This window comes from Panthera leo, chromosome D2 (genome assembly GCF_018350215.1).
Source record: "Panthera leo isolate Ple1 chromosome D2, P.leo_Ple1_pat1.1, whole genome shotgun sequence".
Lineage (NCBI taxonomy): Eukaryota > Metazoa > Chordata > Mammalia > Carnivora > Felidae > Panthera > Panthera leo.
This window is the reverse complement of record NC_056689.1, coordinates 53351078-53377686: the sequence shown is the minus strand read 5'-3', so window position 1 is coordinate 53377686 and position 26609 is coordinate 53351078. Positions and strand designations below refer to the sequence as shown.

General features: G+C 40.3%; 1 protein-coding gene across 3 annotated transcripts in view; it reads right to left on the bottom strand.

The window, feature by feature from the left end:
- LGI1 (leucine rich glioma inactivated 1) overlaps positions 1 to 26609 on the bottom strand; it is a 38797-nt gene that overhangs the window by 9880 nt on the left and 2308 nt on the right. For 2 of the 3 annotated variants that reach the window (XM_042908441.1, XM_042908442.1), the window contains exons 3-4: positions 8668 to 8739; positions 8500 to 8571 (exon numbers count right to left, since the gene is read on the bottom strand). The exons of the other annotated variant lie outside the window; for it this stretch is intronic. In XM_042908441.1, coding sequence (XP_042764375.1) covers positions 8500 to 8571; positions 8668 to 8739 — 144 coding nt within the window. The remainder of the gene's footprint in view (positions 1 to 8499; positions 8572 to 8667; positions 8740 to 26609) is intronic. 3 annotated transcript variants of the gene reach the window in all.

Here is a 26609-nt window from a genome sequence, read left to right as displayed (position 1 = left end):
AAGAGGGAATGGAGCAGAGAATGTCTTAGGAAAGCAATGCTGACAAAGCCTGGGAATTATTCTGCAAAACAAATGTAACTGGGCCCTGATGTAAAGCAGCCAGTGCAGGCTGATGGGCACATGGTGAAGGATGCACAGGGCACATAGGAGATCAGAAGAGTCTGCAAAGTGAAGAAAAGAAATATGAAATGCCTCCACACATTTCTTAGCTGGCCAGTTAAGAGTATTTTCCAATTTGCCAAGTAAATAGAATTGGAATTATGTTGAGACCCACTGCCCAACTGGGGAAAGATAGTTAATCTAGAATTATCTAGAGTAGAAAAGAATTGGAAACAACCTGCATGTCCGTCAGTAAGGATTGTGTGCAGTTAACATGGAATATTTTGCAGGAGATTTTAAAACATGAGGTAGATCTCTATTATTTGACATGAGATTATGCCTAAAGGAAAACAAAAAGCAGGGAAATTGGAGAATAGTACGTAGAAGATAATCCCACTTGGGGAGGGAGGATATGTGTCTAACAATCCATAAAGGTCTGGAAAAAGATATAATCGTTTACACTTAGAATCTTTTACTTTTGCTATGTAAACATCTGGATTGTAAGAGTTTTTATCATCGAGCATGTATTGTTATTCTAAATTCTAAATTCAGAAGAAACAAAGGATAAAGTTGAGGTTTTAAAAAGACCCCATTGCTTAGTATATGTGTATGTAATGGTTCTGTCCAGTGAGGATTTAATCATTCTAAACCAATTATTTTACTTCATCTGTAAAGTTCTGAAGTTACTGGGCTGGAGTGTGAATAACTGTCATGGTCAGATGATGTCAACTATTTCATGAGATCGGTTTCAGGATGGAGCTCCCATTTTTCTCACAAGATTCCCACATGGCTTCAGGCCCTCATCCTCTGAGGAAATTTAGGACTGCAGTCAGTCCAGATTTGGAGCTACCTCTGGGTTCCTTGCACCAGCTGAAACTCAGCTTTGAGGAGGGCCTGGAGCTTCCAAAACCATCATGGGTGTCTGGGGCTTATGGGCAATTCTCTGAGAGACTTGGGAGGTGGGCGGGTGGGGTGGGGAGCTCCTGAGGGGTCTGGGCCAGGGCTGCTAGGAAGAAAAAGTAGCAAGTCCCTGATGCTCTGGGAAGCCTGCTCAGCATTTGGTCCTTAGGCAGAAAGGGTGAAGATTTCATGCCTATTAGGTTACTGAAACAGCTAGAGATATTGAGATAGGGTTAGGGTTAGAGTTTTTAGACTTGATGTTAGGATCATTTGATTCTTCAGATTCCATCTCTACATTGAGTCTTGCTACTGGAGAGCAAAATGGAAAATCCAATCCATTAAATGTTCTCAGTTTCTCCTTTCCCTCCATCTTCCCCCTGCTTCACGAGTAACAGCTTCATATTATCATTCCCTTTTCCCTAATAGCTGCTCTGGTTGAAATATGATCTCTGTCTTTTGTACAACTGGCTGTCACTTTCATACCCACATCAGTGTAGTAGTTTGGGTGCTGGCTTTGTCTCAAGTGGACGAGGGCTTCCATTTGAGCATCCTCACTGTCAGGAGTGTGCCTTTTACCAACTTAATTTAACCTCTCTCGGTTTCTGTCTCTACATCTGCAAAACTGAGTAAAGAATACCAATTTCATTTATTGTGAAAATTAACACAAAAAACTACTAATATTTTTATAAACACACTTTTGAAATAGATTCCAGGGAAAATTTCTGCATCTGCATGTGAATTTTTAAGCCTTATGTCAGATAATCAAGGCACAAAACTAATCTGTTTCTTGGTTGTTGTCAATGCCAGTGATACTTAATACCTAAGCACTTTTATTATTTTTAAAAAATTTGAGTTTATTTATTTATTTTGAGAGAGAGAGAGAGGCAGGGAGGGGCAGAGAGAGAGGGAGAGAGACACAGAGAGAATCCTAAGCAGGCTCCGTACTGTCAGCACACAGCCTGACATGGGGCTTGATCTCACAAACTGTGAGATTATGACCTGAGCCAAAATCAAGAGTCAGACACTAAATCAACTGAGCCACCCAGGTGCCCCAATATCTAAGCACTTTTAAATGCTCAATTCAGGAGGTTGAGATCATCTATTTTCTTTGCCTCTTTGAGTAGACAGAACTTTATGCCTTGGTATTTTTAAGTGTCTCATCTTTTACTGATGTATATAAAGCATACACATTTATTAGTGATAGATATGTCACTGGCATATATTTTTTCCTGATATACATATACACACATATATGCATATGCATATATATGTATACATACATATGTAATAATACTTATTATTATTTCTTCAAGAAAATTTGGAAAGTATAAAAATTCTATTTTTCAAGTGTAAAACAATAACCATCCTGCCAATTACTGTTAAGATTTTTGTCATATTTTGGGGTGCCTAGGTGGCTCAGTCGGTTAAGCGTATGACTTCGGCTCAGGTCATGATCTCACAGTTCACGAGTTTGAGCCCTGCATCAGGCTCTGTGCTGATAGTTCAGAGCCTGGAGCCTGTTTCAGATTCTGTGTCTCCCTCTCTCTCTGCCCCTCTTCCGCTCGTCCTCTGTCTCTTTCTCTTTCTCAAAAATAAATAAAAACATTTAAAGAACGATTTTGTCATATTTTCTTTTAGTCATTAATACAGCGTTCATCTCATGGTGATATTCACGTGGAAAGCAAGTGATTTCAGAGACACATGTTACTGTTCCTAAAGGTCTAGAGACCTTCTGTCTCCTTTCTGGTCCAGTGTGAGATGGCATGAAAGTGTGTGAGCTTGAACTGATGTGGGGGGCCTCCTTCCTCTTCAAAAATATGTTAGGTGGGTAAGGGTCAAATCATTGCTAGATTTTAAAACTAAATATGAGTATTATTAGAAATAAGAGGAAAACAAATTACAAGGCTGATGGAGAGAGAGGAAAGGAGTCAGAGGTGGCCCTAGAATTGTCAGGAAAAGACGTTCTGCATTGCATGACTGAAGGAAATCCGGGCAACTGACCAAGCCGACACTTTGCCTGCCTGCCCTCTTCAGGGCTCCCTGGATTGGGCAGCAGAGTGGGGTGGAAATGACATGAGCCAGGAATGGCATACTGGGTTTGAGCTCTGACTGTTTTCTTTTCTGCAAAGAGAACGATCACTTGGTCAGAATAATCTGCAAGTTCTATTCTAGCTCTTAAATCACATTTTTATACTTTTCACCTGTGAAAGGCTATGGCTTCATCTTTAATAATTATGAAATGATATGAGGAGGGGCAATACTTTAAGCCACATTGTTAAGAGTCAATGAGTTTGGTCACAGGTTTTTATAGGGAGTAGGGGTGTACCGGAATGTCTGAGGTGGGGAAGTGCGTGTTGGGGATAGCACTGATCAGGAGAGGAGTGAAGACAAGGCAAGGAAAGGTTTGAGGATATATTTCATCAATGTTAATTTGTTCTAGGTTGATTCTGTAGTTAGTACTGGAAGGATGCTTTTCTTATCACTTTATTCCTAGTACCTGGTACAAAGTAAGCCCTCAGTAGATACTTAGATATGGATGAGGCAGGCTGGAGTGGAGGAGTAGAAGGCCACCAATCTAGACAAAGAAAAGAGTAGAAGATGCTTCTCTTAGCCCCCTTATACCAAGACACTGAGTTAGGGAGAAAGTACAAAGCCCTGTGAACTGCCATTGGCATGCACCCCCACATCACATAGATCCACTGCTCACAAAGAGCCCTCCCTCCTCTTAGCCTCACCCTCACTTAGCCTCACTCATTCCAAAGCAATGTGGAGGCTCTTTAAAGTGTGCCTTCAACTAAGCACCATTCTCTAGTCTTGGTTCAGAGTCTGCCTTAGACATATTCTTTAAGACACCAGGAAATTACCCAACTGAATGTCTAGTTACCTTGAAACTAGCTGAGTAGGGTCAAGCATTCCCAATGGCAGACAGTCTTTCTTTCCCAACAGAGGGGATGACCATTCCCTCCACTTTGGTGTCTTCCTGGTTTACCTGAGAAAACCTGTGATTATGACTATGGAACCTACTGGAAAGTCTTGTCTCTTAAGGCAGACCAGACTGTCTCAGACAGCACGTTTGTTTCAGTGCCGTTGGGCTCTGCTGCTAAGAAACATCACCCACAGCTATCTGCAGCTATCCCAGCCTCCCTGCAGTACAGATTCTCATCTTGAGTTGCTGTCTGACTGAACTTGTAGTGCTTCAAGAGCAGTTATTTTCATTTCATACAAAACATTTAAAGGGGTAAATACATTGCAGCATTTGGAATCTTGATCCAGGATGAATAGAAGTTAGGCAGTGAGTTTAATTTATCCCTACATAATGGTGCTGACTGCATACCAGACTCTGTGCTAAGCACTTTGCATAGATTAACTCACTTGATCTCATGATAACCTTAGGAGTTAGGTACTCCTAAGTATCTTATTGTTTCCTGTCGATATTTTTACAGATTATTATCACTCCCATTTTACATATAAGAAATCTGAGGCACAGTGGAGTTAAGTGACCTCCTGATATCCCACAGTTGTTCAGGCTTTGAACCCAGGCAGTCTGGTGGCAGAGATCACCCTCAGCCACTGCATCGCACTGCCTCCTTGCATGTATGTCATTGTGAAGGCATCCTGCCTGACTGATTGGGGATACATAGGCACCCTGAGTTTGAGGACTGCTGTATATACCTTTTGCACCCCTACAGTGCTGAGCAACCAGCAGGTGCCCCACAACACATACAGATCGATGACAATTTTCCCCGAATATTTTTATATATACATGCAAACAGACCTGCCTCTATTGGGCCTTAATTACAAACACATATGTGATACCCAAGGAAATAATTATGAAAAAGGCTCATGGGTATTAACAGAAATACACAATGTTTAGAGATTTCATCATCGTTGGCCATAAAATATTTTTAATGCATTTTCCCCCTGATTTCAAGAGTAATACACAGTCATTAGAAAAATTCAAACCTTGTTGAAATATATAAACTATTCAAACATTCAAGTTAAACATGTATAACATTGGGACAGTCACTCAAAATAAACTAATAGATAGTGTCCCAGGATTTGACTGGCCTTATAAGGACTGAAACGTATTCACCCTTCTCTGAAAGCTAGCTTGAGGGGGAGTGTGTATATATAGTAACTTTTAAGTTGTCTATAAATCTCTCTTTAGAAGTTAAGTCTCCTGAGATAGATGTATAAGAAGGTAATGTAAGTGTGCTGCTTCCTTAGAAACTGACTGAATGTGTATATGCTCAGGTGGGGCAGAGTGGAAGCCAGCTGGACCTAAAAGTATATGTCTCATCCCAACTATTTGCATTTGGAGATGAAGAGCAAGGCTAGGGCTCCTGTCTTCAGGATCTTTTCCTTCTTTCCTAGTCATATTTGCTCCTCAGACCATGTCCTGTGGGAGGATCCAGGCAGCGCAATCAAAGCTTTCTGGTCCTGACATAATGGGAGGGCACAAGACGTCTTATTAAAGACCCCAGGAAACTTCTGCTTTTACTACTAACTGGGGAGCAGCTTAAATGCAGGTGCACTTCCATGTTCTCATGTCACCGTGGGTAGTGCCACTGTCCTGTCTCTTTTGTAAGGTCACCAGGAGACTATAATGAGGTCAAGACCTGAAAAAACTTGGCAAACTCTTCCTCCAGTATGTGCAATTTAGAGGGTCAGGTGATCATTCCTCACTGGTTCAGTGCTTGCCTTTGATTGGAAGACTTGGTCCGAGGTGGAGGAAATTGCACTTTGAAGCCTAAAATCTTAAAAAGGACACTAATGGCTCCAACAGATGCCAGATTTATTTATAAGTGGTAAATAATGGAAAATTAACTTGATGTGCTGAGCAGTCAGAGGGACATTTAGGCTTCAAATCTTCCCTACCCATCTCTCCTTGAAAGGAAAAAAAGGAAAGGAGAAAAGAAAAAAAGAAGAAAGGAAGTAAGGGAGGAAGGGAGGAGGGAGAGAAAGGAAGAAAGGAGGGAGGAAGGAAGGAAGGAAGGAAGGAAGGAAGGAAGGAAGGGAGAAAGGAGTACAGCTCAAAGAATGGCATAACTGGAAAGGAGAATATAACTTGGGGACAAAGGCACTCAGTGAGAAAATATTTGTTTGTCTAATTCCTCTTGCCAGGCTGAGCTTCTCCAGGTTGGAATTGGATCTTATTCATCTTTGTGTGACACTTTCTTAAAGACTATTTAGGATGAACCATATGGCATTGCATTTTTGTAGATCAAAAACAGTCTAATATTGGCAATGCCATATGAGTCAATCTGAGTATTAGATAAAGATGCAAGAGACCTAAGGGTCATATTCATTTAGTCAACTTTAACCTGTTCCCTCATAACACCTTCCCACCTCTAGCACCTGGTCAGAGAGGTTCGTCTTTCCTTTCACCGTCTGACCCTTAAGATTCATGCCCCTTTGAATACTGACTTTAGTGTTCCCTTGAGCTTGAAAATGTCTAGATGTTAAGCACACGCTATACCAGTGTCCCCTTCTTATAAAGGGCCTCATTATGACCCAAATTTCAATTCCCATTTCATTTGATGGACCTAACAGTCTGTAGTCAAACAAAATAGATGTTCTTCATTAGGGTGTTGTATAGATTTTTTTTTTTTCTTTTTCCCTTTGCTCCTCATCTCTAGCCTCTTTCCTTCCATTTTTCTTCCCCTTCTTTCCTTCCTTTCTCTCCCTCTCTCCCTTCATTAACCTTTCCTTCCTTCCTTCCTTCCTTCCTTCCTTCCTTCCTTCCTTCCTCCTTTCTTTCCAGATCAGGCAGTCCTTTAGACTGAAGAGAAGATACACTTGAGTGAACCAAGGGGAATGGCAAGACTTATACTGCAAGTTCCCAGAAAGGATACCTGGATCTTGCATCCTTCCTTTAGCCCTTCATGATGCTAAGCATCACACAGAAGCTATGTTGAATGGGATTTATGTGAATTAAGAAGCTCTCAAGTTGAGGTCAAGACTTTCATTTCTTCTTCCATATATTTGTTTCTGTTATTTATCATTTTCTAAATAATGAGGTTTGGTGGTGTTTGGCTCTGTGATAAAATGGCAAAACATATATACCATGCACGATTATTTTTGCATCACATTATATCATTGACATGCAGAGCAGCCTAGCAAACATTTTTTATTGTAATTACTTTTTACAGGAGACTTGAAAGGTATAATGATTTGTGCATAATACATCTGGCCATCAGTTCCCCCTTCCTTGTTGCAAATCCAAACAGGAGTTGAAACAAGGCTTGGTGAGAAGAAGCATTAGGACCATGTGGACACACTAGAATGTGGCTCAAAAGGCAAGTATTTTTGTCTGCCTTGTTCCCTGCTATAGATCCTGGGGCTTAGAACAGAGCTGATAGTGAGGTATTGTGCGGGAACAGGTTAAAGTTGATGGAATGACATTTGGATCTCCTGGACTTTTGTCTCAACATTAATGAGACACATATTAGGCACTTGAAAAATAGCCTTGAATGGATGAATAATCATTGCAGTTCGACTACTGATGCTATAATCCCATAGCTATTCAGTTCACTAGTCACATATCACCTCTAGGTCTCTGTTTTCTCATTTCTAAAATGGGGATTATTTTACTTATCTGGCAGGATTGTTAAAAGGATTAAATGAAAATCCATGTAAAGCAAATTGACCAACATAATAGTGGGGACTTAATAAATGTTAGTGCTTTTTCTTCCCATGCCCTCTAGCTTTCTTAAAAATACATTTGTGTGTGTGTGTGTGTGTGTGTGTGTGTGTGTGTGTGTGTGTAGGTGGTGGGGTGGCTAGGACAAATAAGTTATTTTGTTCATGTTTTTCAAGCTTCCCAAGCTCAGCACTATGCCATTTTAGGCTGGATATTTCTTTGTTGTGGGGGCTGTCCTGTGTATTGTAGGGTGTTTAAGAGCATTGCTTCCCTCTACCCACTAGATGTCAGTTACAGCCCCCAGTTGTGACAATCAAACCTGTCTCTAGATATTGATGAATGTTCCCTAGGAGGCAAAATTGTCTCCTGTTAAGAACAACAGTTGTACCTCTAGCCATCCATTGAATAATTAAACATTTAATTTATAAACAAGTTGTTCAGGTACTGTGTAGACATTGCTGGTGGGTATAGCATATATTTAAATGTATATAAAGTCAGGATTTACACAGAAAAAGAAAAACAGCACATATCAAATTAAGCTATATAGTCAATCCATAATTATCCGTGAAGTGAGTAATGAAGTAGATAATTAAAAAGTTATTTCAGTCACACAACTTCCCTGCATTAGATTATTTTCCTAATTATGGTTGGATTAGGCTAATCCTATTAATAGTAATCAATTTCTTGGACACACACTGGCTGATGACAGGGAGATATGGCAAGTATGCATGGAGAGAAATCATTTGGGTTTCTTAAATTTTCATGGACTACCCATTAAGTGGGCGCTTTAGCCACAGATTATCAAACTGCATTGTCTGTTAGTAAGCTTAAAAAGTAACAGCAACATTCATACTTACAGGTGGATTAAAGACTTTAGTCCCCGGAAAGTATGTCTTGAAATGGACTTGATGTTGTTGTTTTCTATGAATCTGCAATAAGTTATAATATTTGTTGTCAGACAGCTGTAGGAACCCAAGAGGACTTGTCCTGAATCATTATGTCAAAGAAAAGTTTTTTTTACTTACAAATACTCTAGATGTGGAAGACCAATAAAAGCATCATCACTGATCACATCAAAGGAGTTCGATGTGAATAATCTGCCCAGGAAAAAGTACACAATGGAAACAGTTAACCTGACAGATTGTCAATCTTTGCTGCTATTATGTCTTAAAGAAATGAATGGGAGTTGTGTATGGAAAAGTGTCTAGGTGTCTGTCTTCCACAGTGTTGTTTATTTAGGTAATCTTTGAAGCTTTTTTTTTTACCCCCAATTCTCTCTTCATCAGATACTCATAGAGTCTTCATGTCCCACTTCTCACAGTGATGGATGTCACATGCCCTGAGTAACATTTTTGAGATATAACTGGACAAGTATGACAGTCAAAGCAGCCAAAGCAACATTTTGCACATTTTTATGACAAAGACACTAACAGAATCTTTCCCTCTTGCTCTATAAACTTCTGGAACATTCTGATCAGCTCACACAATGGTGCCTCAGGGTGTTAAGCCTGGAAGCCCTGGAAAAGTAGCTCCATCAAAGCCTAGTTTTGCTTTGATATCTCACAGTAGATAGGCCATCAACACTGGCTCAATGAACATCAACTAACATCCTTCTTAGATAATAGAACAGGCTGAAGATGGGAAACAGTGAGGCTTAGGAAAAGGTTTAGACCCATTTATTACTAAATAGTTGGGAAAAAAAAACAGTTTCACTTGGGCACATTTATTTGCAATGTCAAAATCCACAAGAATTTGGTTTTGAAATTACTGATGAAAAGGAACATCAACCAGCAGTCCCAACATCCTGTTGAACAATTTGGAAAAGTTGCCAGCTTCTGAATGACAGACTTAAAAGAGGTGATTATAGGCCAAATAATACAAAGATGAGGTGTTTTTTTTTTTGAGTGAGTATTAATTTATGGAATTCATTAGATAAAGTGTAGATACAAGCTAAAAATAAAGTTTTAAATGTACTGGTGACAAATTTATAATGGGTTCAAGTGATGTTCCATCTACACATTAAGGCTCTTGTGCGGGGGAACCTCTTATTCCACTTGTAACTATTATCCAAAATGTGATCTAGGTCATGGACTAGACCAGGTGTTTGACATAATTTGATAATTCAAATCTCATACATCCCATTTAACTGCACTATATAAAGTCCAATATTCTCTGTTAGGAATCTTTTTGACTTACTTTTGAAGTCTAAGGATTAAAAATAATTGGCACTAACTAGCTTGGTGATTTCACCTCTAAGGAGATTAATACTAAGAGATCTTACTTCCTGAACATTTTTGAAAATTTTATTTGACATCTGGGATTGCTTCAGAATAATCAGGGGAGGGGAAAGCAGTGAGTTGGAGATGAATTGATCATGACTGAGAATCTTTGAAGGTAAAACATAGATACATGGAAATGAAGTTTACTATTATCTCTACTTTTATATGTGCTTGACATTTTCCATAAAAATGGGAGGAAACATGAACCAAATAAATAAAACTAGATGCTCTGTTCCATTTCATCTTAAGCTATCAATCCTGGAGTGATGTTGGATTCTCTTTCTCTCCTCTTCCAACATCATAGCTTTATACTTAAGTCATTGACTAGGCTCTGAAAAGTCAACACTAATGAATAATGCTACTTATTAGATGCTTGTAGTTATTACAACAAATTCAAAGGTTTATGATTCCAGTCATAACTCTGGCACTTGTCTCTTCTTACTTCACAGTTGTGAAAAACAAGATTGCTCAGCTTTGCTCCAAGTAACATCCAAAGCCTTCCTTATGTTCCAGAGCTTTGTTTCATTCTGAATAGGCAGTATCAGTGATGGACAGAATAGAATAAGGCAAAAATAGATACTGAGAAATACCTCCCATGCTCACTGCTTTACAAACTGCCCCATGGTTGGGGCAGCCACTTCAAAACTGTACACTCTAAGTCACCAGAAGAAAGAGCTTTCAGCACTAGTTCCCCTTATGTTGAAATTAGATGCAAAACAGAGCAGGAAATAGATATTAGTGGGCAGAACTTGCCCACGCATGTCAGGGAAATAAAACAGAGGATTCCCAGTAGAATTTGTATCTGCGTGTCCATTGCTTATCCCTAGCACCTGTAATACTGCCCATCCCATAGTGGACACTGAATAAATATTTGTTAAACAAAAGGAATTCAATTTACATTAAATTCTTGTCATTACTACATTACTAGATTGAATGTTCCTTAGAGCAGGGGCTTACCCTTATTTACTTTTGTGTCCCCAGCCCTGAGCACAGTTCCTGGTTAAATAATGCTTGTTGAACTAGATATTTCAAGGATTAAAATCTCTGGCTAAAACGGAAGCTACATGTAAAAATATGAATGAATCTCACCAACCTAAGTTGAGAGAAAGAAGCCAGAACATAATAAAAAAAAAAAAACAACAAAAAAACCAAAACCAAAACCAAAACAAAACAAAAACAAAACAAAAACAAAAACAACCACAAACCCCATCAAAACTCGCTATACTGCCAGAAATCGAGATAGTGGTTACCATTGGAGATGGGTGGTAACTGGAAGGGAGCTCAAGGGGCGTCTTTGGGGGTAATGATAGTGCTTAGTTTCTTGACCTGGATGCTGATTACAAAGATATTCACTTTATAAAAAACCACAGTGGTGTGGAAGCAGGAATGAACAGGTAGAGCACAGAGGAATTTTAGGGCTGTGAAAATACTCTGTATGGTACCAGAATGATGGGTACATATTATCATACATTTGTCAAAACCCTAGAATCTACAACATCAGAAGTGAGCCATTATGTAAACTAGGGACCCTGGGTATTAATGTAGGTTTATCAATTGTAACAAATGTCCCACTGTGGCGGGGGATATTGGTAATGGGGGAGGGTATGCATGTCTGAGGGTAGGTGGTATATGGGAAATCTCTGTGCCTTCTCTTGAATTTTGCCGTGAACCTAAAACTTCTCTGAAAAACATTCTTAAAAAGTCATCGAGATAAACACTTAGTATATGTACCCTTTTCATTATGTATATTACATTTCAATAAAAAAAGTTTCTTAATAAAAACTAAAAAATAATCACTCTGGTTAAGATAATAATGAGTATCTTAGTCTTTCAATTCTAAATTCAATTGTGGTTTTCTATGGACAAGGATTCTGTAGACAAAGATGTATAAAATTATACATACATTATAAATATAGTTGAATAGGCTATCCATTTTATTATTCTATGTATACTTAAAAGACTAAAAATCATGTTCTATAAAGAGGGTGAAACTCTGATCCTTAATTTTTATGAATTTCTTGAAATATGTTTGATTTCAATATTATGATTTGCCATTGGGCCAGTTGTTAAAGAATCCCACAGTCCCTGTTAAAAGGAAACTGTGCTACTCCATACCATCTTCACACATGACAGACCTAGAGCAGATCAAGGTGGCATGTTTTATAGAGCACAAACTCTGTCCCTTTCCACAGATTACTAGGGCTAGGACTCATGTCTTTATCCAGAATAGCTGATCCTGGGGTCAGTCAGCCTCCCAAGGGCCAAATACCCTGGTTCAAAAGGCAAATTAGGCTAAAGATAAGTCCCTTCCTGGGTATTTGGAATCAGCAAACAGAGATGGAGCCAGCCAGCAGAGGAGCTGAAGGAGAAAGGATGCCTCAGGGTTGAGTTAGCTCCCTGGCAGGCAAAGTATGAGCCAGGCACACTTACGAGAGAGCAGAATGTGGAGGAGGCCTTGCAAAGGGAAGGTTGTGTGAATGTTGAAGCAGGGGAGATGCCTAGGTCTGTGTTAGATCCTAAGCCACAGCTTCTTAATCTTGGTTGCACTTGGAAAGACCTGAGAAGCTTTAAAAATATGGTGGTAACTGGTTCTTACCCTGAGGGGTTCTAGTTAAATTCTACACTTGGGGTGTGGCCTGGTCGTGAGGATGTTTAAAAGCTCCTTAGGTGACTCTTATATGCAGCCTGGGCTGCATATGGTACGCTTCCCTTCCAGGTCACTTACACTACCCCCTCTTTACCTGTGGTGGCTGAGAGAGCAGTTCGCTCCTTGTAGCAAGTCTAGTTGGAGCAGTGGCTCTGGGACATAGAGGTGCTGTGGATGGTCCTGTCCCCATAACTACATGTAGTAAGACTCTGCAATAATATGACTCAGATTTGACAACCATGCTCACAAAAGCAGCATCATAGAAGGGTTGGTGGGGACCAATGTACCATCTGAATGAACTTGATACTCTGAGGCACAAATCAGAGATCTAGACCCCATAGGCTTGCCAAGCAGCCATCCTGTGGGTTGGTGTGGAGATAGTCTAGAATTTGCTCTTCACCTCTGGTCCTATGGGAACCTGTGAGGTCTCTGCCACTTCCTCTATTCTTAGGGAAGGAAAACATCAGGCATTTCCCCCTAGAGTTTTGGTAGAGGTGCACACAGGGATGTGTGTTGACCGATCTGACCTTGCCCCCAAAGGTAATGCACTTATATCTCTTAGTCATCACCCTCATGAATTCAGTAAGAAAGGGGACTGTAGGAGGAATGAGGAGGACTTTATTTCCTGTCTGCAACCAAGGGAGTGTATGTTTCCTTACAAGAAGGAGATTTAGGAAGACTGTACATACCAACTGTTAATTCCAGGCAGGCAATAGCTCATTCTTTAAATGATGGTTGTTGCCTTCATAATAGCCTATATTTCATAGATTCTTGCTGGATTATCTTATTTGGTCTTTGGAAAAACTCTGTGAAAGTGGTAGAGGAGATATTAATATCTGTTTGACAAGAGGAAACTGAGGATCAGAGGGCTGTGAAAAGCTTTGCTTAAGGTCATGAGGCCCAAGACTCCTTGTCCAGTGCCCTGGTATTGACACACCTGGTAGCCTGTCAGTATAGGGTCACATAATGACTTAATAGCTACATTCTGGCAGACAACCATAACAACACTGTTTGGCTCATAAGGATTTAAGAAATACAATGAAACAATAATCCCCTTTTTAAAGGAACTAATTAATGTGAGTAGTCTCAAAGTGATATTAAAACCTTTTAAACCTGTATTTTTTTTTCAAGTAAAGACTTTAAAACTTTTGAATGCAGTTTGGTGTATTCTGCTTATGAACACTATATGCTCATTGTAGAAATTCTGCAAAACACAGAAATGCTTAAAGGAAAAACTAAAGATTACATAATCATACTACCCAAAGATATTGATATGCATACATATGGTACATATTCTTTCTTTGCTTTTATTCTTAAAATGTTCTTTCCTACATAAAGATCAATGAACTATTACCTACATCTACCCCCTTAAAAAAATTTTTTTTAAACATTTGACTCCTTGATCCATTTGGGACTTACTTTTATGTATAATATGAGGTGAGATACTGCCTTGATTCTTTCCTAAATACTTACCCAAACTTACTCAAAACCTTTTATTGAATAATTAATGCTGTCTCCATTTGTGAGTGTTGCTTCCTTCAAAGGTCTGCTATGTTATTGGTTTCCCAAGAATCAAATGTTGGATTTATTTATTATTCCAATTGCTTTCTAGTTTATTATTTTGTCTAATTATCATTTATTTTCTCTTGTTTTCCTTAGGATATTTAGCTTAGTGCTCAATTCATATATGTTTATTCTTTCTGATTTAAAATGAAACTATTTAGGGGGCGCCTGGGTGGCTCAGTCGGTTAAGCGTCCGACTTCAGCTCAGGTCACGATCTCACGTTCCGTGAGTTCGAGCCCCGTGTCGGGCTCTGGGCTGATGGCTCAGAGCCTGGAGCCTGCTTCCGATTCTGTGTCTCCCTCTCTCTCTGCCCCTCCCCCGTTCATGCTCTGTTTCTCTCTGTCTCAAAAATAAATAAACGATAAAAAATTAAAAAAAAAAAATAAAAAAAATAAAATAAAATGAAACTATTTAGAAATATGACTTTACTTCTGAGTAAAGCATCCAGTAAGTTTTGATAGGTAATAATCTTTTTTTTAAAATGAAATATATACTTTTTATTGATAACACATATCACATCACCATCAAGAATGCTCTGACCTTGGAGAAGAGCACTTTATTTATTTTTTCAATATATGAACTTTATTGTCAAATTGGTTTCCATACAACACCCAGTGCTCATCCCAAAAGGTGCCCTCCTCAATACCCATCACCCACCCTCCCCTGCCTCCCACCCCCCGGTAATAATCTTTTCAAATTGCATATTTGATTGCCTCAAGCATTTAGAATAATATTCTTAAAATTCCCTATCAATGATAGGTTTTTTAAAAAAGCTTTCATGATTTTATTGTTAATATCGCAGTGGGAACAGAGGATGGTATCTGAAAAGTATCTGCTAGCCTCAAGCTCCAGTTCCTCCCTCTGGTGCCTACATCCAACTGCTTAGATGGCAGGAGGGGGTGTGTGTGGGAGTCGCATGTCTTCGCAAGCAATAAATTAACACCAAGGCCATAAAATTGTTAGGGGGTTCCTGGTTGAATTCAAAAGCTAGGACCAGAGCATTTAATTCAAAGGAACAAAAAGGTGGGTGACAGGGTCAGCGCGGAGCTCAGAGTCCTGAGGGAAACCGAGGTAACAACAGAGAAGTAAAGAAATGAGCAGAAGATCAGAGAATTAGGATCTAGCTACACTGGAAGAAGGTCAAGTTTCAGGCTGCCCAACGTCCAGCCAAGAGGCTGGAGATGGAAGTCCACAAGAGCAAAAGGACTGGGCGGGCACATGTGTTGATGCCAAGACTAATGGGCCGCTGAAGTGGTTTCCTGCCCTGGTTCCTCACCTCTCCAGGGACCGCAGGAGGAGCACAGTGAAGAGGGAATCAGGAAGACTGGCTCTTAATTCCCAGAATTAACCATAAATACTCCGTGTGGCCTTGAGAATTCTCCTGGCTGTGTTGTCAAATGAGGGGGCAAGACAAGGTATTTTAGGTTGTTTCCAGCTTCAAATATATATGAATCTATGCTTGTAGCATTGTGGGCTTCATTCATGGAAGAGTAGGACTGGGCTCTGCATGGGGAGCTGCAGATAGCTGAATAGGAGGAGTAATCCTGCTGAGAAAATCTCCCCTAGTCTCCAACCAGACTGCTGATCTGGCCATGTGCCAGCATCCCCTGACTCTAATGATACCTACTACTTCAAATTCCCTCTAGTCACTTGTGATATCTCGATTACCATTAGAATTGTCATTCACACACGAGTGGCCTGCGTTGTGTCTTCTAGGCCAGAGCAGATTCTTCTGGCTATTTGGGGCGGGGGCGGGGGGGGGGACGATGGAGATGATTTAGGAGGGCTCTCCCATATAATCTCCCCTCAGTAAGGACTACTCTGCATGAAGAAGAAAAGAGTGATCAGCCAGTACTTTCACTTGGAGATGGCATTAATCAGATATAGACTAGAGAATCTGGTTTCGAAGCTTGTAATTGTCACTTATGATGTACACGATACATAAAGTAGGTGAATCTGTTTCATCATCTGTCAAGATCAGAATTATGATAACCAAAAGACTTCCCGGAAGATTCTAAGAATTACATGAGAGAATGTACGTGAGCATGTCTCCAATGCTTCTGCCAGAGAATAATCAAAGAGCATAGACATAAAACATCAGATCTGGAAGAGCCATTAGATATAGTGAAGAACCTTAGTTTTACTGCTAGGGAAACTGAGGTCTAGTGAGATTGTCACCTGTCCAAGAGAACTGTTATGGGCATCGTCCAAGGAATTAACCAGCCATGGGTAGTGTGTGTGACACAAAAACGCACAATTCCAGGCACATATGCAACATGTGTTATATATGCATATATAGGTAAATGAGAGATCAAGCCACACAGGCTATAAGCTGCTAGAAGATTTAAGGGCATAGCTGGAAAGCTTGCCAACTTGTTTAGAGCTCACTGTGCTTAAATGATTCAGCCCCTTCAGTTACTAATATTCTCCTTTATCTAAAAGAATAGGGCTGGTTGAATGATAATTAATGATAGGCTGATAATTCACCTTAGTTAAATGCACATATTCTAAGTGCATGTGCCATGTGAATAATTTACACTTGAATATTTAAAAATATGTTTTTAAGACAGGAAAGCATTAAAATGGGAAGCATCACACATGAGCACATTATGTCACAGTTTTTTGGTTTTGGGGTTTTTTTTGGTCTCTCATCCCTGCAAAACATTTTCAGTGCAATTCAGCTGACACTTAAGTAGACCACCACCTCTTCATCTGGATTGATAGGAAACAACCCTACTTTAGCTTCATGTAAATCTGGCGGGAGGTGAGGGGCACTCCAGAGAGATATGTAGTTTACGTCCTCCTTTTTTTTTTTTAATGTTTATTTATTTTTGAGAGGGGGGAGAGGCACAGAGAGGGAGACAGAGGATCCAAAGTGGGCACTGTGTTGACAGCAGAAAGTCCGATGCAGGGCTTGAACTCACGAACTGTGAGATCATGACCTGAGCAGAAGTTGGATACTTAACCAACTGAGCCACCCAGGTGCCCCCAATTCCTCTTTTTTAAGGTGAGAAAACAGGTCTCCATAAGTTAAGTGATTTACCTAAGGTCACATACATCTTTTATCAGTGGCAGGGCCAGGATTAGAATGTAGGTGTTAGAGTTGCAGGGATTCCCTTGGGAATATTCTTGGCATGCATACTAGCAAAGATTAGAGCATGGATCTACCTCATTGCTTTTATAGTCTATTACCTCTCATCCCAGGATAGTCAAACTTTTCCTTTCTAGGAGTTGGCATTACTAGTCAACAGCCCATCCTCCTGATGTTGTGTGTAAATTCAGCGTGTATTGCCCTGGTCTTGAAGCACCAAGGAGAAGGGACTTAAATTTTAAGCCTATTCTGTGACAAGCCTCATCTTCAGCAGCTTGCCATCTATTAACTCATTTTAATCTTAAAATGAACACTTAATTTAGGTTTTATATTCTCCTCTTAAAATATAAAGAAAAACCAAAGTGAGAGAGGTAAAGTAATTTGAAGCCTGTAACTGGCAGAGCTGGGATTCTGTGCTTAGACTGGTAATGGTCATAGGCAAGGCCACGCTTCCTCTTTTTAATCCCATCAGATCTGCCCACTTATCTGCTACAAATCTGGAACAGCCTTGCCCAGTTATTCCCTGAGTATATTCCCTGAAATATGAGGCTTTATAGGGTTGAGAGATTGTACATGAACAACAACAACAACAATAATCCAAATAAGTCTGGGAAAAGTGAGTAAGTGAAGATAATTGAAGATAATCTTAATTACACGGATCTTTCTATCCTTAAACAGAGACTCTTCAAAAGGGAATGAAATATGCAATTTCCCAATTTTATTGATCATGGGACCCTTTTATCACTGAGCTTTATGTAAAACGAATATTCCACGGAACATACCCACAGAAATGTTGGATTAGCCATTTGGGAAATAGCTGTGATGGAACCTGCTCCAGACAAAAACGGTGAGAGTGTAGATTTAAGTTCAGGGGCATTTTTCCTTTAACATGCTGCAAGTGGTAATCTACTTCTTCAGGAAGATGGAGCACCCACTGGGAGGTGCCAGAGAAGCTGTGTGTGCCAAGCTGCTTGACCAGGTGGACAGTGTGGCAGGGAGGCGTCCTCCCAGATCTCACACCCGATGAATCCACACTAACAAGATGGTCTGAGTTAGGCCTTATATGGAGATAAATGGTTTCATGTATCCTCCAAGATGGAATTCTTTGTATCTGCCTAAGCACTGCTAGCAAGGCTTTCTAAAAGAAGGTGGGGTACAAATAATTAATCTAATAAATAATATGCATACCAAAGGCATAGATTCCCAATATCCTATGAGATGTTAAGAAAAGTGAAATGACATGAAATAATTCCAGAGGCTTTTCTAAGCCCAAGTGCCTGTGAATAGTCAAGGTGGGGGTAAAAAGTGCAGTTTCCCAAATTTATTTGAGCACAGACGCATTTCTTTCAGGACAGTTGTTCCACAGGACACAGGTTTAGAAAATACTGGTCTAAGGCATAACTTTAAAGTATATAAGTCCTTTTTCATTTACTATTTTTTTCCTCTCTCTCTTTTTTTCAAGTAAGGAGACCAGAGCTTACACATACAAATGAGAGTTGAATCCTAGGGAAACGAAATGTTCTTGCCAGTAATGCTGCCACTCTTTCAAAGGGCTTTTGAAACTCCTTCTCATTAATTGTGTCCAGGAATCAGGACACATTCCCCTGAATACCCTCATTAATGGCAAAGGTTGACCCTTTGAGAGGGGGTTGGATTTTGGGAACAGAACTGTGCAAAGTCAAGCCCGGTGATTCATGTTCAAGAGGAAGTAGACGAAAGTAATTAAAAGTGAGGACATGGGTTTAAACCCCAGATGTGCCACTTAGGAAGGGTGAGACATTGAGGAGGTTACCTAAAACCCTTCTAGGACTCAGTGCTTCCTCTGTGGAATGGAGGTAATCATACGCCCTCATAGGGTTATTGTGATGATGAAGTTAAAGAAAAGAGAGAAAGAGAGAGAGAGAGAGAGAGAGAGAGAGAGAGAGAGAGATCTATAAAGTGCTTAGCATCAGGCGATTCAAAAATGACAAAAACCCCCTAAAAAGACTGCCTGGTTTTACTGCATGGCTTGTAAAGTGGCAGCAAAGACAATTCTCAGAGAAGGACCTAGAAATGCTTTGCCATGGAAGCATAGAAGGGAGGAATCTATGACCTTCCACAGGAATTCGCTGCAACTCCAGAGTTATTTGTACATACAAATTCTTGTCTGTTTATTTTTTTTAAAGGTTCGTTGCTTTTTAATCACACCTGACACAGGCAAACACTTGCCATCTCGCCATGCAAACAGGCACAATTCCTTTCTAGTCCCTGCCCATGGGAGGGATAGTGAAATATTGTTTTATCATCAGCCACCATGAGAAATTGAGAACTACATTATTATTTTAATAATGATTCTATAATAGTCAATTCCATATTATGAGGCTCTTTCATTTAACAATCCAATTTACTGGTTTGTTAGAACTGATACAATAAATTTTGTCCATTTCTTTAACAAGACCACTTTCTATATTATAATTTAAAGTAACTCTATTTGTAGAATAGAACAGAATACAATAGAATTGTTTTAAGCCAGGAAGACGCCTTAGTTAATTGAATGTAAAGGTTTCAAAATGTCAACTTACATTTTATTTGGTGTTTATCCTTTAAAAAAATCTGCTTCCAGGGGCGCCTGGGCGGCTCAGTCGGTTGAGCGTCCTACTTCAGCTCAGGTCACGATCTCACGGTTCGTGAGTTTGAGCCCCGCGTCAGGCTCTGGGCTGATGGCTCAGAGCCTGGAGCCTGCTTCTGATTCTGTGTCTCCCTCTCTCTCTGCCCCTCCCCCATTCATGCTCTGTCTCTCTCTGTCTCAAAAATAAATAAACATTAAAAAAAATTAAAAAAAAATCTGCTTCCAGATTTTTGCCTTTTCCTGAAAATAAGGAAAATATGACCCCATGTTCATGTACCATATTCTCATCAGCAATAATCAGTTGGAGCAGAGGATGTCATTTTTAGGCAAGGCATGTCTTCTCTGGTTTACCCCAGTCACTACCAGGCCCTAAGGTCTTATACCCAGCTGATTCCTTTATTTATGCTACCACCCAACCCCCGCTGGCAGTTGAGTTTGAGAACCATAATTGGTCTATCTCTGGTATTCTCTACATATAAAATCTGAGGCCCATGGACATTTTGTGACCAACCCAAGTTCAGAAAGCTCATTAATGGCTGAACTGGATTGAAACAAATGTCTTCTAGCGCAGACTTCTTTCTATCCTGTCACAGAACCACTCATCTGAATACTGGTCAGTGTTCATTATTTTGAACAAAATCATGTTTTACAAAATGTGGTGCATTTTTTTCATGAGGAGGAAGTGACAGCATTCTGCTTCCTCTCTGTCCCTGACCCCAAGAAAGGTAAATAGTTCATGTTTTCTGTCAGAAGTATTTGAAGGAAAGATTTCTTAGCAGGTTCTGATGGAGACCTACGCGTAGAACAACAAAATTTTGAATCTAGGATCCTAAGCAAACCCAGCCCATACAATTGGATGCTAATCTAATGTTGTGGTCAGTCAAATTAAAGTGATTTTCAGTGCTCGCTTCAGCCCCATATATACTAAAGTGATTTTCAAAAACTATAATAAAAGCTAACATTTAATATTGACTTACAGGCACAGTGCCAAGTACTTTATTTTTCATTTTTGAATGAAAATTTTTTTTGCTTTATTGCTTCATTTAATCTTTACTGTAATCCTGTGCAATCTATGATTAGTCCCCATTTTGCAGATGCAGATAATGAGGCTTGATAAAACTTGCCCCAACTCATAGAACTACTAAGCAACAGAGTGGAAACCGAACCCATGTTTATTTCACCATAAAACCTGTGTTCTTTGCTACTTGCCACATTGCCAGCTCTCCAGGGTTAGCCATTTGGATATCACAGCTGTCACCACAAAGCCCCTTCAATCATTCTGTAGCCTATATCTCAACAGTTGGCACAAGTCACCATCATCACCAATCAACTGGATATCATTTTGAACAAAATGAGAAAGCCAATCAAGACTGGCTTACAATAGGGGCACCCGGGTGGCTCAGTCAGTTGAGCATCCAACTTTGGCTCAGGTCCTGATCTCATGGGTCAGGTCATCTCATGGTTCGTGAGTTCATGTCCTGCATCAGGCTCTGTGCTGACAGCTCGGAGCCTGGAGCCTGCTTCCGATTCTGTGTCTCCCTCTCTCTCTGCCCCTCCCCTGCTCATGTACTGTCTCTCTCTCTCTCTCTCTCTCTCTCTCAAAAATAAATAAACATTAAAAAATTTTTTTAAAGACTAGTTTACGATAAAATTGTTTAAAAAAGAGACTACATTATGATACATTCAAAATCAGGCAATTATAATTTACCTTATTAGGGATCTCTGTTAACTGAGAGCTGCCATATCAGGTCAGGGAGGGAGGTGACACTCATCTCTGTGTCCCTAACAAAGTCCAATGCTATGCCTGTTGCATAGCAGAATCCAAAAATGTGTTTATGAAATGGGAAGCTTTTGCTTTCATTTTGTTACTGCTTGCCACGATGCAATGAATAAATACTTTTAGCTAAGCAAATATAAATAAGTCAAAAAGGAAATTACCCTATGTTAATGAATTTTTTTTTCATCTTCATACTCTTTAAGCTTAAGCAACATTTCCCTTTGGATGTCTTGTTGGACAGGATAATGGGGGAATTTTACCCTTTATAAGAGAGAAGCTAGTTGACCTCCAGAATCAATAGAGAACCTGGGAGAAATATTTGATTTCTTACATGTCAAAGGCCTAGTAGAAGTCCAAGTGGGACAGAAGAGACTCAGGCAGTGCGTCTCAGGAAAGGCTTTGAAAGCTTTGCCTTTTACGTTCTGGTATACTGGAAATCTCTGGTGAAGTTTAACATCATAACACCATGCTTTTTTCCTTTCCTTTTTTTTTTAAAGTATAATTTTTATGTACAAATAACACACCTGACACAGAAGAGAGGATTGGGACAGCCCAGGAGTAGGTGTGAAGAGACGGGCTGGGGCGGCGGGGGGAAGCATAAAGAAAGTGAAGTGGCAGAGAACAGGGAGGACGGGGTCTCCAGGTAAACTTCTACTGGCCCTGGCCTCTCCTGGGGAAGAGGATGTGGCCGTGCCTCGCAGTCTGCCTTCCACTATTTTGTTCTGGTCCCAAAGGAAAGGTAGTTTCTTGACTAGACTCTCTGCCTGACCCACTCAAATTTAGTCTATATCTAGGTCTTCAGGAGGGAGGAGGGTAGAAGTCCTCCAGTAACCTGAACCTCAGAGCCAGGGGCTCCCCACATTGTGTTCTATCCCACACTTTCTAGGTCAACCTGGGTCCCTAGGACAGATTGGGGAGCTTCTCTTTGGCTTGAGAGAATATCACCCAACCATTACTCTCTTTGTAGGAACAGTCCTTGGTTCCTAGGGAAGGGGGACGATTCCCAACTTAAGGTGCCAGTATGCAGGAGGGAACTGAGAGGGTACCTGGGTGGCTCAGTTGGTTGAGCTTTGGCCTCAGCTCAGGTTATGATCTCGCAGTTTGTGAGTTCAAGCTCCGCGTTGGGCTCTGTGCTGACAGCTCAGAGCCTGGAGCCTGTTTCAGATTCTGTGTCTCCCTCTCTCTCTGCTCCTCCCCCGCTCGTGCTCTGTCTCTATCTCTCTCAAAAATAAATAAACATTAAAAAAAATTTTTTTAAAAAAGGAGGGAACTGAGTCGGTGAACAACACCTTTATTCTGAGGCTGAAGAAAATTTCTTCACTTTTTTTTCTTTTTTGGTTCAGTTCACTTTCTAGCTCTCCACACAATTAGCTCATGTGAAATCTGATAGGGTACACCGAACATGAAAAAGGATGTGACTATCTACTGATAGGAAAGCAAGAGTATTAAGCATAAAATCTGTGGAAATATGGATTGAATCCAACAAATAACATGCTTAGTCCAGACTTACAACATCTGGGCTCTTTTGTAGGACCTTGGCTATTGATAACCCTCCATGATGTCCAGAGACATGGGGCAGATACAAGCACAAAGAACTCTAGTAAGTGACAGGAAGAACGAGAGACATCTGTAAAATCTATAGAGCTTGAGAAAATAGAGGTCAGGGAATGAGGTACTTCAGTCTGGTATAAATGGAGCCAAGGGAGAGAGAATGTGTGTGTGTGTGGGTGTGTGTGTGTATGTGTGGTGTCAATATTACGAGAGATGACCCTGGACCAATAGCCAAATTCTATTAATACCAATTCAGATGTTCAGTCTTTCTCTGTTTCTAGGGAAACATTAAACATTTCCAAGCACAAGTGTGACTTGATGAGATCTGTGTTTCAGGAAAGTAACACTAATGGAGGAGGGTTAAACAGGCACCCAGTGCACAAACTCCCACAGTGGCCTGAGGGGTGAATTGCAGCCTCATTCAGGGCCATGGCCCTGGGGTGAAGAAGAGGTGGCAGGTTCTCATCCTGTTTGAGAGAGGACTTGTCTGGTTGGAAGTGGACAGTGAGGGATAAGGGGCAGGTAACTCCTAAGTTTCTTGCTTGAATAATTGAAAGGATGAAATACACTTTCAGAGAAAACATTGGTTGTACAGGGTCAGCTTGCAGTCACGACAATTAATTAATTAAAAAGCTCAAAATCAGATCTATGGTCCTTAGGCAAGTTGTAGACAGAACAACCTAGTTAGCTGGCTGAAATTTTTACTTCTTGGTCTATTGTGGGGGGGAGGGGCATCAGCTGGGCATAAACCAAAACAGGCTCATCCACAGCCAGCAAATAATTCCTCTAGAAGCCCTCTTAGCTTTTAGGTCTGGCTTGAGTACTCATCAAAGAGTGCTACATATGGGGTGCCCGGGTGGCTCAGTCATTAAGCGCCCAGCCAGGTCACGATCTCATGGCTGGTGAGTTTGAGCCCAGTGTCAGGCTCTGTGCTGACAGCTCAGAGCCTGGTGCCTGCTTCGGATTCTGTGTCTCCCTCTCTCTCTGCCCCTCCCCTGCTTGTGCTCTGTCTCTCTCTCTCTCCCTCTCTTTCTCAAAAACAAATAATCATTAAAAAAAATTAAAAAAAAGAGTGCTACATTTTTCTTAATCTTGTAACCTAAGGATGAAAGGGGGCTGATCACTGCAAAGAAGAGATAGACCATGGATATATTTTCCCAGACAAAGAATATTTTGAAGGACTAAACGATAAAAACTTAATAAGGATGGATTTATTATTTACCTTGTTCATGGTATTTGCTTTTTCCTTATTTAGTTTTTTTACTTCTTATGGACTATGTACTTGTGTGCCAATTGTGGATTAAGAAAAGAAATAGTGATTTTTTTGATATCTTCTCCCCCACAAGGATCAATTCTATTGCTTCAAACAAGATCAAATCTCATTGGAATAAGTAGAATTTTTTTCTGACCACACTGAATTCTTATATATATAGCAGGATACTAAAATCAACCCTGTAATTTATTCCCTGCATATAGCACTCTCATAAGAATTGGAGGGATTTAGTTTATTAAACATTTTATAAATGAATGGAAATGTGGCCACATTTTATACTCTTCAGTTAGAATTTTACTTCTGGAATGAGCCTTTATCATTGGGGATTTCAGTCTGTAATTGAGAAGAACAGGGCTTTAATGTGTGAAAACACATTTCTGTAAATTGCATTCACTCCAAGCACTGTTCTCCACCGCTAAAATCAAACCCAAGTGAATAATCATTCTCCTTGGTTATGCTTCATGACTGGCCCTATGGAAAACATGAATGAAATTGCATTTTCTTAGGCAAAGTTTTGTTATTGTTGCTGCTTAAAAACTGTAAATAAGACATTTTAAAAATGTTTTGTACAACTAATTTGATGATTTTCTTTCTTTTTTTTTTTTTTTTTTTTGGTGATAATTCTATTCTTTCTCTCCTCTCTACAGAGTCTGGGCTTTTGCTGTTCTTGCTCTCCAATGCACATTGCCAGCCATGGCCTACCAGGATCTTTTCCCCCAAAACACGGTATGCAACTTAAGGAGGCACTGCGTCCGTTTCCCTCACTACCCGGAGCTGACATTTCAAAAAGTACTTCTCATCATGCTTCTGCAGAAGGTCTGAAAAAGCCATAACAAAATTATCAGATTGTTAGCGTGGATGATGGGAATGGGTCATTTCTTTTCCCTTTTCAAAAACAGAGCAAGAAACCAACTGTGTTTGTGTGTCAATCAAGCAGAACTGAGTCTGAAGTTTGCATCTTCACAGGATATGACAGGTCAGTCCACAGTCACAAATGCTTTAGAATTCATTGCAAAACACAAGCAATGGCTGGTGTGATCCGGCCTCGTTTGATGGCAAAAGTCATGCAAAGGCAAATTCAGGCCCCTTTGTCTTCATGTTCCACGGGGAGTTGGCAGCCCACATGGGTTTTTCAGGGCACTGGATGGCCCTACCCTATAGGAGAACTCTTCCTGTCTGTGAACCATCTAGTCCCATCAATGTTATGATTATGGCACAATTCGTATTTGGAGCCTTAGAATTTATTTCCTGCTCAGTGAAAATCAGCTTATTAGACCCTTTCCTGAGGAGCAGGAAGCAGAGAACATTGGGCAGGAAGAATAGGGAGCAAAATCTTTAGGAAACAGGGTCCTGAGATCAGAGACAAACTTTGACACCTGACATTTTTGCATAAGCTCTGCCCTGGCACAAGTCTGCCATGTTGAGGTTACCCAATGTGAGTTAAGTAAGGACATACCGGGCAAGAATCACTCGCCCTTTTGTTATTTCTGAAACCTGAACTGCTTTTAGAAATAAGGGCTGGAATGTTCCATAGGAACTCAGAGCATGGGACACAGGGGCATGGCACACACTCGGTGTGGGCTATTTAAAAACCAGTTCCTTGGCTTCCCTCTGTGATTCTAAATACGTGGAATCACATTACCCCGCAGCAGCCGGTAACTATTCCTATAACACTGTCCGGCATCTGTGCCTGTGAGGCTGGTCCTCCAGCAAAAACAAAGTAGGGGCGTTCTGACTGATGGGGTTGCTCTATCCAGGTTTTCTGTGTCACAGCTAATGTCTATTTAGTGTTGGAATATTGGTATGTGTTGACTGACCCTTCTTGAGTTTTAAGGACTGATCTATTTAACTATCCTGGGGGGAAGGAGGTGCCTCAGCTCATCAAAAGGATGCTTTTTAAATGAGCCATTTATTTATTTAACAAGTGGACAACAGAAGCACAATGTATCGCGTTTTCAGATACAACCAATTCTTACGCTATGGAAGGATTCCAGCACTGGAGACTTTGCCTCTTCATGTGCTCTTTGCCTGACTCTTTTTTGGGTCTGTTTGATGTGTAAACACTTCCCCTAATCACACCACTAGCCATCAATCAGGTAAATCCCTTAAGAATATTCTACTCAATTGTGTATCACTCAAAGACATTAGCTGGTAGAAAGACATTAGCCAACATTGTT